Below are 12217 nucleotides of genomic sequence, written 5' to 3'. Positions count from 1 at the left end.
TTTAGTATAAATACCTCATTTTGTGGGGATTAGGGGAGAAAATAAAAGGTAATTACTAGTTTTTAGTTCTCTCTTAGGGTTTAGCGTTTTCATTAGGTTAGTTTTTTAAAAAGAGAAAAAGTGAGAAAAACTCAATGGCTAATTGGGGATTTGGATAAACATCAAGTGTGGCAATTTGTATTCAAGATTCAACCATTAATCAAGGAGAATTTCTTAATCTCTCTCCATATTGATTGCTTTATTTATTGTTTTTATTAGTTTAATTGTTTTTTCTTAATTTCATGGTCATGCTTTAAATAATTGTTTTAACTTTTAGATTAATGTTTAGAATCACACTACTACAAAATTGGGAATAAAATACCACTAATATGGAGTCGATTAAGATAGAAATAAGGTTTCTTAGATAGAGAAACCTGATATGTTTAATATATGGTTTCTTAGATAATTACAACGAGACCACATATTACAAGAAGCAGGTCTCTTTGTTCTACACGAGGCAAAGAATCCGATTTTTTTTGTAAAAGTTGTTATTTCTTTGGACACATTTCTCGTGATCTCATCCCCAACATTCCCGCAATTTAGAAGGTGGACCATGGTGCACACTGAGCATGGTGCACCTTAAGAACACTGGTATATAATTAAAAGAAAATCTGGTTTCGTTAAAAGAACATGAATATATACTTTTATTTTTAATAAATAGTGAAATAATATATTACTTTTTACAACAAAAAATGAAATATTATATCGCATGTTCTTTTGTCGTAGTGTCATGTTCTTTTGTTTATGCACGTGTTCTTTTGGTGCACCACACTCACTGTGGACCATGGTCAATAGTCCACGAATTGCCACACTCCTTTTAACTTTTAATTTCTTTCCCAGATGCAGTTTACTTTCTCTATTTATTCCAAATTTCTCGTGATCTTATCCTTCATTTCTCAACCACCGTACATATTTTTTTCATTTTGCTCTCTTTATTATCATTCTTTTTCTCAAGTAAGAGACTTGAATAAAAGTTACCAAATCCAACGAATTCGACATTGGTTTTCACCAACAAATCCGACATTGATTGTTCATTGTTGCAATACAGTAAAGATTGAATCATGAAGAAAGAAGAAATGGTATTAAGATTTATGTCCCCTGCTATTTCAATAAAAGGTAAGTTTTTTACAAAAATTATTTCATTGTTTGCTAATTGAAGAACATTCATTGATGTTTTATGCGACTAAAATTCATGATCAAATTTAAAATATCTAATCTTACTATATTGTCGGCGCATTTGATTTTCGAGCATTAATTGTTGGTGGTTCATCACTAATTTTCTTCTCACATTTAGATCTTTATTGTTTGATTACATTTTACATAAATTGGATGTTTATTTCTGTAATACCCCGAAATTTTTAAACTCGATTTATTAAAATTAATAATATTTTATTAACGTAATTTCGTTTTAATTATTAGAAATAATTTAAAAATTTCGTTATTTTAAACGTTTTTACGATTTATTTTAAACGATAAATTTATAAACGAAAATTTATTTATTTTTCGTTAACGATATATTTTACGAGACTTTGTTTTAATTAAACATTTTCTATTTTTAGTAATTTCCGAAAATAGAAACAGAATTTCTGAATTTTAGTCAACCATGTAAAATTACAAAAATGCCCTTAGAAAATCAAAAATTCCATTTTTCCTCTTCCCTTTGCTCTCCACGTACATTGTAAGAATGAAGAAAATTCTTCATTCCTCTCCTTCCCCCAATTCGGTATTGATTCATGCGTTGCTCCTCAAGGATTTCAGCTTCTCTTTCACTCTACTTGACTATACAAATCAATTCTAATTCCAATTGAATTTTCAACATCAAAAATCAGAGAAATTCAAACCAATTTTTACTCCCTTTTGCTCCAGCTCCGTGCGAACCACCACCCCCCTCAGTGGCTGTTGCCACTGAAACCACCACCAATCGCCAGCTCCTCCACCATTTCAACACCATCGCACCACCATCACCCCTCACCTCTCCTACTCTTCTCCTCCCACGCACTCCCCTGCCCCGCTCTGTCTTTTCCCTTTTTCGGCACCACCAACGTCGCGCCACCACTCCTAACCTCCCCCACCACCTTGCAAACCAACTCTCGCCTCCACATACTCCGGCGAGACGCCGCCTAGGACCGCCCTAGAACACTCCCAAACTCCACTGATTTCTCCCCTGTCCGCGCCCCTCTCCCCCTTCCCTCGCCTGTTTCTGCCGCCTTAAACCACCATCACCGTCGCCTCTCGGCGCGGTTTCACCGCCCAGGCTGAGCCCCCAGCCCCCCTCCTCTCTTCCTCCTCCCCGTGTTCCTCCTGTTCGTGCCCTGCTCCCCTTGCTGCTCAATTTCAGAAACTTTGTTTCTGAAATTGAAACCTCTTTTATTCCTCCTTATTTAAGTTGGGCCAATCAATTGGGCTTTGGGTAAGATAAACCTGAATTTCAGATTATCAATTCCTTAATATTCATGTTTTAATAAATTTTATGATATAATTATTTACTAATGAATTGCTATTATTTTCAGGAAATAAATAAATTTGATTATCGAGTTTAAGAAAAATAAATTACCGTACTAAATTTATCAAGGACATAATTAAATAAATCTTGTGTAATTGATTTAGAATTTATATATACTTCGATTGAAATTTCCATAAATTATATATATTACTAAAATTGGTGTTTAATTATATTTTCATTAAAACTATGAATTTATATATTTCTAACTTTATTTTTAGAAAATTTGTTATTTATAATAATTCGAAATTTCTAAGTTAAATTATTACCGTATTAATAACTAATTCAATTATTTAATATTTTGAAAGAAATTGGACTCGGAGTTCAGGAAGAACGATCCATCGAACAGGAAGTATAAACTACGGTTGAGGTAACATCTATTGCTAACACCCACAATCCCCTTATGAACTGTGTTTTGTGAATGTATGAAATATGTTTATAATGATATGTTTTAATGGATTGTGAGATATGAATTGTGTTTATAAAGTGTGTTTTATACATGATGATATTCAAATGTGCTTATGAATGATTTTATAAGAATGATGAGTTACGAATAAGATACGAAACATGATAAATAAAAGTGTAACCGGTTCTGGCAGTTAGTGGGGTTACTATTTCTAGGTCGTGCACGTACCGCCGTACCGCGGGACACCCAACAAGGGAGAGTTCTCCTTGAGGGTTACCGCAAGCTAAAAGAGAAACTATTTAGGTACGGGCGTATGTCCAACAAGGGAGAGTGCTCCTTGAGGACTATCGCAAGGTGGGAGACGTCCCGCAAGGCTAACTTGTCAGTTACCAAGTAAAATGAAGGTTTTATGAAAGATAATGGGAACTATTAAAGTTTCAAGTTATAAATGATGTTTTATTATAATGCATTTATGAAAGTGTTTTACTATGTTCTATTCTTCCTGATTGCAAAGTAAATAAAATGAATTGAAATGAGTTTACGCTGTTAGGGTAGTATGTTACTGGGCCTCGGCTCACGATGTTGCTTTTGTTTTAGGTACGAAGAAGATCAGGAGATGCCTTAGAGTGAGGATGCAACCATCAAATTCACGATCGATGCTTAATAAAGATAATCATGTATCACTAGTAATAATTGATGAACAAATTAAACTCTAAGTCAAATTTTAATTATTGAGTTGGATTTTAATATTTATGTTTAATCAAGGATAGGAATATTAATTAAATTTCATTTAGATTTCGATGTAAATATTAAAGAATTAATCGAAGTGAAGTATAATTACTGTTACTCATCAGTAGTCAGTAAATGTAAAAAGGTTATGTCGCCTTGTATTTCCCACGAGGGAAATACGGCATGTGACGCTCCGACTAAATTAGGGTTTCCGCTGCTAATTAAAGATAATTAACCTAATTAATGGTGTTTAGAAGTCGGGGTGTTACAGTTTGGTATTCAGAGCCAAGGTTCTGGACCATAAGTGCTAAAACTTACGGGTTTTGCACGTAATAAAATTCAATAGGTTTTTAGCGAAGAGTTTCAAGAAATAAGTTAAAAAGAATATGTTAAAATCATGCTAAGTTAAAATGAAATGAGTGTGAGTGATAGGAACGGGGAACGCAACGGGAATGTTTTCTTTATTACGATTTGCAGAATTTCTTAGTCTAATTTCAAGAAGAAAAGATTATCTGAAGCGTTGTATCCTTGCGATCAGATCGGCGATGACTTCAAGCGGAAATATTCCTATTGACGGCACTACAAACGATAACGATGTTAACGATGGCAATGGTAATCACAAATCTGCATTAGCGCTGGAAGGAATGCAAGAAAGAATTGAAGAATTGCGCAAGGATCCCATTTTCGGGGACACTCCAGGAGAAATGAGTGATAATCGAATGGACTTAATGAGATTGATAATGTCGGAACTTCTGCAAGGAAATCGTCAAAAGCCAAGGTCAGAGCAAGAAGAATGCTCCAACATGTTCAAGAAGTTCGCTTCTCATAAACCCCCTACTTATGATGGCAAACCAGACCCTACTGAATTTGAAGAATGGATTAGCGATATGGAGAAGTTATTTGATGCAACTCAATGCCCCGAGAAATGGAAGGTCAACTACGCCGTCTTTTACTTGAAAGGACAAGCCAACCTGTGGTGGAAAAGTGTTAAAGGAATCCAAAATGAGCCTGGTTTTGGTTGGGAAAAGCTGACGGAAGCTATGCGGGAACAATTTTATCCCTATTCTCTGCAAATGCAAATGGAATCGGAATTTATCAAATTGAGTCAAGGAAAGAAGAATGTTCTGGAATATGAAGTGAAATTCAATGAGCTTGCTCGATTTGCCCCTGACCTGGTGACTACTGATAGGCAAAGGATGAATCGATTTGAAGGAGGATTAAACATTGAGATCCGTGATCGTCTTTCGAGTTCTAGAATTTCCACTTTCCAAGAGTTGTACGATCGAGCAATTAACGTCGAGAGAATTATCAAGCTTCGAGAAGAAACATATGGAAAACGAAAAGGGAGCTTCGAAGAAAATCAACCGAACAATAAGATACAAAATGTCAATGTCTGCTCTCAAGGAGGGAATAACGGAAACCAAAACTTCAACAAGAATCGTGGATGCGCCAAGTGTGGAAGATGGAACCATACGGAGAAAGAATGTCGAATTGGTACGCGAGATTGCTTCAAATGTGGTAGCAAAGATCATAAAATCAGAGATTGTCCTCAAATACATTGAGAGCAAGGTGATAGGAGAAATGATGAAAACAAAGGAAATGGTGGCACTACAAATTTCAACCGTAATCCCCCACGTGGACCAACTTCAAATGGAAGAGTGTTTTTAATGAATGGAAAAGACGATGATGCAAATGACAATGACGACTTCGCTAGTATGGAATGAAGAATGAAGCATAATGACCTTTTAAAATCGTGCGATCGAACATCTAGAATATTTTAGAATAAATGATGGAAATTTTGAAAGTAATATGCGCTAATCGAGTATCTAACTAAGATGTATTACCATAATTAGTTATATGAATGTTATGCTTATGTATGAAATTTTCAATTAAAGAATTATGTGTTTAAGATATGCTTTATGGATTATGTTTATGCTGACATGATTGTATTGGTAATAACTAATCGTTACGTATGAAAGTCGTCTTTGATGGAAGTTCTCCTGAGCTCAGAGTACGAGATTATTATAACAAATGACTTCTACAAATTATTTGACTATTATAATTGTTAGGTAAATATTTATTGTCATTATATCTATCTTCAGAAATTAAAAACATTACTACTTTTGGTAAAAAATATTTTCAAACGGGATCTCACAAAGAAAAATGGGAGCCTAGTCTACGTTAACAAGTTTGCCCTTTTTTTTTATGTTCTTTGCTCCTCGATCCTATTTTATGAAGTAAAGTAGAGATACAAAAGACGATGGCGGAATATAATTGACCTTAATGACGATTAAGATCAACATATAATTTTGCCCCTTTTGTATTCTTTACTCTTCGATTCTAGGTCTCGAGTTGAAGTGGAGTCATTAAAGAAGATGGCGAAATGAAGGCTAGACAATGTCGGAATTGGAATGAAATTGTGAGATCTTGGTTTTAAAATAAAATATCGTACTTTTATTCAAATGTTTTCGACTTTCAACAATCAATTCAAGTTTCGAGGACGAAACTTTTTCTAAGGGGGTAAGAATGTAATACCCCGAAATTTTTAAACTCGATTTATTAAAATTAATAATATTTTATTAACGTAATTTCGTTTTAATTATTAGAAATAATTTAAAAATTTCGTTATTTTAAACGTTTTTACGATTTATTTTAAACGATAAATTTATAAACGAAAATTTATTTATTTTTCGTTAACGATATATTTTACGAGACTTTGTTTTAATTAAACATTTTCTATTTTAAGTAATTTCAGAAAATAGAAACAGAATTTCTGAATTTTAGTCAACCATGTAAAATTACAAAAATGCCCTTAGAAAATCAAAAATTCCATTTTTCCTCTTCCCTTTGCTCTCCACGTACATTGCAAGAATGAAGAAAATTCTTCATTCCTATCCTTCCCCAATTCAGTCTTGACTCATGCCTTGCTCCTCAAGGATTTCAGCTTCTCTTTCACTCTACTTGACTATACAAATCAATCCTAATTCCAATTGAATTTTCAACATCAAAAATCAGAGAAATTCAAACCAATTTTTACTCCCTTTTGCTCCTGCTCCGTGCGAACCACCACCACCCTCAGTGGCTGTTGCCACTGAAACCACCACCAATCGCCAGCTCCTCCACCATCTCAACACCATCGCACCACCATCATCCCTCACCTCTCCTGCTCTTCTCCTCCCACGCACTCCCCTGCCCCGCTCTGTCTTTTCCCTTTTTCGGCACCACCAACGTCGCGCCACCACTCCTAACCTCCCCCACCACCTTGCAAATCAACTCCCGCCCCCACATACTTCGGCGAGAGGCCGCCCAGGACCGCCCTAGAACACTCCCAAACTCCCCTGATTTCTCCCTTGTTCGCGCCCCTCTCCCCCTTCCCTCGCCTGTTTCTGCCGCCTCAAACCACCATCACCGTCGCCTCTCGGCGCGATTTCACCGCCCAGGCTGAGCCCCCAGCCTCCCTCCTCTTTTCCTCCTCCCCGTGTTCCTCCTGTTCGTGCCCCTGCTTCGTTCGTGCCCTGCTCCCCTTGCTGCTCAATTTCAGAAACTTTGTTTCTGAAATTGAAACCTCTTTTATTCCTCCTTATTTAAGTTGGGCCAATCAATTGGGCTTTGGGTAAGATAAACCTGAATTTCAGATTATCAATTCCTTAATATTCATGTTTTAATAAATTTTATGATATAATTATTTACTAATGAATTGTTATTATTTTCAGGAAATAAATAAATTTGATTATCGAGTTTAAGAAAAATAAATTACCGTACTAAATTTATCAAGGACATAATTAAATAAATCTTGTGTAATTGATTTAGAATTTATATATACTTCGATTGAAATTTCCATAAATTATATATATTACTAAAATTGGTGTTTAATTATATTTTCATTAAAACTATGAATTTATATATTTCTAACTTTATTTTTAGAAAATTCGTTATTTATAATAATTCGAAATTTCTAAGTTAAATTATTACCGTATTAATAACTAATTCAATTATTTAATATTTTGAAAGAAATTGGACTCGGAGTTCAGGAAGAACGATCCATCGAACAGGAAGTATAAACTACTGTTGAGGTAACATCTATTGCTAACACCCACAATCCCCTTATGAACTGTGTTTTGTGAATTTATGAAATATGTTTATAATGATATGTTTTAATGGATTGTGGGATATGAATTGTGTTTATAAAGTGTGTTTTATGCATGATGATATTCAAATGTGCTTATGAATGATTTTATAAGAATGATGAGTTACGAATAAGATACGAAACATGATAAATAAAAGTGTAACCGGTTCTGGCAGTTAGTGGGGTTACTATTTCTAGGTCGTGCACGTACCGCCGTACCGCGGGACACCCAACAAGGGAGAGTTCTCCTTGAGGGTTACCGCAAGCTAAAAGAGAAACTATTTAGGTACGGGCGTATGTCCAACAAGGGAGAGTGCTCCTTGAGGACTATCGCAAGGTGGGAGACGTCCCGCAAGGCTAACTTGTCAGTTACCAAGTAAAATGAAGGTTTTATGAAAGATAATGGGAACTATTAAAGTTTCAAGTTATAAATGATGTTTTATTATAATGCATTTATGAAAGTGTTTTACTATGTTCTATTCTTCCTGATTGCAAAGTAAATAAAATGAATTGAAATGAGTTTACGCTGTTAGGGTAGTATGTTACTGGGCCTCGGCTCACGATGTTGCTTTTGTTTTAGGTACGAAGAAGATCAGGGGATGCCTTAGAGTGAGGATGCAACCATCAAATTCACGATCGATGCTTAATAAAGATAATCATGTATCACTAGTAATAATGGATGAACAAATTAAACTCTAAGTCAAATTTTAATTATTGAGTTGGATTTTAATATTTATGTTTAATCAAGGATAGGAATATTTATTAAATTTCATTTAGATTTCGATGTAAATATTAAAGAATTAATCGAAGTGAAGTATAATTACTGTTACTCATCAGTAGTCAGTAAATGTAAAAAGGTTATGTCGACTTGTATTTCCCACGAGGGAAATACGGCATGTGACGCTCCGACTAAATTAGGGTTTCCGCTACTAATTAAAGATAATTAACCTAATTAATGGTGTTTAGAAGTCGGGGTGTTACAATTTCATTAATAACTTGTCGGTTTTCTAGCCCTTTTCATCAAGTTATTGGGAGTTATCTCCTTCAATTAGATAGATACTAACCCAAATCTGGTAAGTATTTCATTATTTTATTTTATTTTATTTCTTTTGTAATTATTGGATTTTTCTGGAAGGGACTCTCAAATATGTTTATTGTTTTTTATTTATCAGGTGTTTTATTCAGAAAGCCTCAAAAATTTCGTCAAAACAATGATGATCGAGTTCTCGGCTTCTTGCTGTTTACATTTGTAGCTTTGAGGGTTGAAAAGAGTATTTCATTTTTATTGATTATCATTGATAAATGTATTTACTTGGCTGTGTAGTTGTGTATATATGTAGATGATTTTATAAAATTTTATTTCATATATGAATTTCATTAAATTTTTGTCGTAAATGCTTTTCTTATGTTTGTTGATTTCAATGCACTTTGGAGACGAACATATAGTAAGAATATAATATCCCAATATTATTGTTGAATATGATACATTTTTTTTAATCGAAGAGGCAAGAAAACCGGATATCATAAATATCAAGTCCCTTATGTACTTTCAAAGATACCGAACTTCCAAAAATAACGGTTTCTTAGGCTCTGTAGAATACCGCATTAGATTCCACCAAAGAGATTGTTGTTTTCTCATACACGATTACTTTGTTATATCTAGGAAACTGGAGCAAAAATGCGGTTTCTAATGCTAAGAGACCTATCACCTAGGCACCGTGAAAATTACGGTCTCTTAGGCTTATTTTACTCGGTTTCTTAGCCATTTTTTGTAGTAGTGTCATGTTTTTAGTTGTTAATTTCTTTAAATTTCTAATTTTTATGATTTTGGAGTAGTGTATTGATTAGGGTTTGGGTGAAAACCCAACATTGATTGGTTTGGGCATTTGTGATTGGATTTTAGGATTATTCATGATTAAACTATTACATGTTTGAGCATTTCCAATACATGTTGCATTTAACTTGATCAATTAAGTGTTCCATGATTACTTGAAGTAATCTAGTTGTGTTGGAAAGGGATTAAAGACCTAAACTTGACTATTTGGTTGAATTGGGATATTGATTTACCCCGGGTATGATAGAGTAGAGCGGGAGTTCATTAATTCTTGCTTAGGGAAATTTTTCGCGCACCGGGGGGTGGTTGGAACTAATTATGATTTCAACGTTTATCCATGTAGTGTTTATGTTTCGTCCCATATTTGCAATCCTCGTATATTCAATCCATGATTTGTTGCTGTTTGACCCCATTCCCTAATATAGTTTACCTTTTATAGTTAGTTTAGTTTAATTAGTTTTAGTCGATTAGTGATTTTCTAAAACCCCGTTCCGACCTAGCTTATCGATTAATTAGCATTAACTAGTGTACCTTAGTCCTTGTGGATTTGGACCCTTACTTACCACTTTACTTGTGTTTAGTGGTTAGTTTAGGTAATTGGTTTGATTTAGGAAAGCTAGTAACGACCTAGTTTCCCTCGATTAGAAATGATGCCCAATCAGAATAATTTCCAGAAATAACTAACCATATGTATTGCTGATTCCGCACCATCTAAAAGTTCCGATAAAATATTCCCTTTGCGTACTTCCTTCGAAATTTTTCCCAAAAAAGAAGCAATCATTGTAAATGATTGTGTTGTTTCTTCAAACTTGGTGTTAAGAACTTGATTTTGTTGCGCAAAGTCCTCATTTAGCTTCTTGACAACCGATATTTCACCTTTCATTTTCTCCACTTTCGTAGCATTGTTGTTGACAAGCGATTTTCGCGTCGTTGACGAACATCCCTTAATCAAACAAAATTTATAAACTCCTAAACGAACCAACTATATTGACTAGAGTGGCAAGCGTAGGGATCGTCCCAAGAGAATGGATGCTTTGATTTTCAAGCTAATTGTATTCACAAGCTAGTTCAAACGGAAAATGTCTGTATGTATGTATGTATAAAAGCTATTGAAATCAAAATATAGGAAATATGCACAAGTAAAGAAACTCTAGAGATTTTGGGAATTAGCAATAGATTTTGAATTGGGAGTTCCGAAGATCCTAAATACTTATGACATGCAACGACTAATTGAATGAATGCAATGACCACTATATGGCTTCAAATACCTTTCGGTCTCAAGCGCTTCTCAACTAATCCTAATCTAGCTTTCTCTACAATCAAGACTTGAAAGGAATTCAAGAACGAACAAGGCAAAGTAATGCAAGTCACGAATCCTACTTTTATGCCATTTCAAAGCTAAACACTCCAACATTCTAGCAATTTAGGTTAACAAATCCTAAACTAACTAGACATGGAATCAAATATTATTTAATCAATTTAATCACATTAACAATCACAATTATTCTCAAAAATCCCCAATTCTACGTTCAAACCTTCAACCTTAACCTCTAGATTATATGTAACACCCGTCTAAAAACTAAAGAAGAGACGTTAGCGGAAATAACGTCGAAACGGTAAATGTTACTCTAAAGGTCAATATGAACTTAAATAGAAGGAAAAGAGAAATAATGTAAATAGTAATTTGATGACAAACCCCAAATAAAGTATTAAACCTCTAAGGAGGCAAAACACCTCAAACCAGTAAATCCCACTATGCAAGGTTTAAAGTCCTAGAATAATTAAATTATTAAGACAACAGTCTAAACTCTCTGCTCTCAGCCCGAACCACTACTGGGACTATTCTTCACATGCAAATAACATTTAGGGTTCCACAGTCAGTGGGGAGTAACTAGCCGTTCTCCCGGAACTATAGAATCAAATAACTAAGCATAGAAGTAAAGCATAGATGACCATATAAGCAGATAACATACAAGAAAAGTACAACATATTAAGACAACAGTGATAAACATGATTTCAAAGAAGAACAAGATCACATCATGAGATAACAACACACAAAGGAAACAATAAGCTTACTAAGTCACATTATACTTCCACAAAGGGTAACTGGAAGATTAAGAAAACTCCTAACCGGAAAGGCTTTTCCAGAAATAATAATTTCAAAATAATAAAGTTAACTATCGAGCAGAAATTAGATCGTGAGGAAGCATATATAATATGAACGCCGGTAAATCCGCAGCCCACCTTGTAGACACCTACTTTTGTCCCCATTCCCGAAAGGGAAGGTTCGATGATGAAAGCATAAATCTCCACTTGACAACGCATCTCCTATAAAATAACGAATCTCAATTCCTCCTTTCATTTCACCATTTTGTATGTTATCTGCTATTTATGGAAACCTGCTGTAGACACCTACTTTTGTCCCCATTCCCGAAAGGGAAAGGTTCGATGATGAAAACGTAAATCTCCACTTGACAACGCATCTCCTATAAAATAACGAATCTCATTACCCCTTTTTATTTTACCCGAAACCTGCTATTTATGGAAACCTGCTAAAAATAGTAACTGCCGTAAAGGGTAGCT

The 12217-nt window shown here is 34.6% G+C and overlaps 1 protein-coding gene across 1 annotated transcript; it reads left to right on the top strand.

Moving 5' to 3' along the window:
* The first annotated feature begins 927 nt into the window (after window positions 1-927).
* LOC110776716 (uncharacterized) lies at window positions 928-7676 on the top strand. The gene is made up of 3 exons (XM_056827460.1): window positions 928-1155; window positions 2848-2909; window positions 3543-7676. Exon 3 carries the CDS (start codon window positions 4127-4129, stop codon window positions 5234-5236), a length of 1110 nt encoding a protein of 369 aa, XP_056683438.1. The 5' UTR covers window positions 928-1155; window positions 2848-2909; window positions 3543-4126; the 3' UTR covers window positions 5237-7676.
* Window positions 7677-12217: the final 4541 nt, after the last annotated feature.

The sequence above is a fragment of the Spinacia oleracea genome, chromosome 4 (genome assembly GCF_020520425.1).
Source record: "Spinacia oleracea cultivar Varoflay chromosome 4, BTI_SOV_V1, whole genome shotgun sequence".
NCBI classification, from domain to species: Eukaryota; Viridiplantae; Streptophyta; class Magnoliopsida; order Caryophyllales; family Amaranthaceae; genus Spinacia; species Spinacia oleracea.
This window is presented reverse-complemented; position numbering and strand designations above follow the sequence as displayed.

Coding starts and splice junctions, on each gene's coding strand:
- LOC110776716 (XM_056827460.1), top strand. CDS start 4,127: ATGTTTTCTTTATTACGATTTGCAGAATTTCTTAGTCTAATTTCAAGA.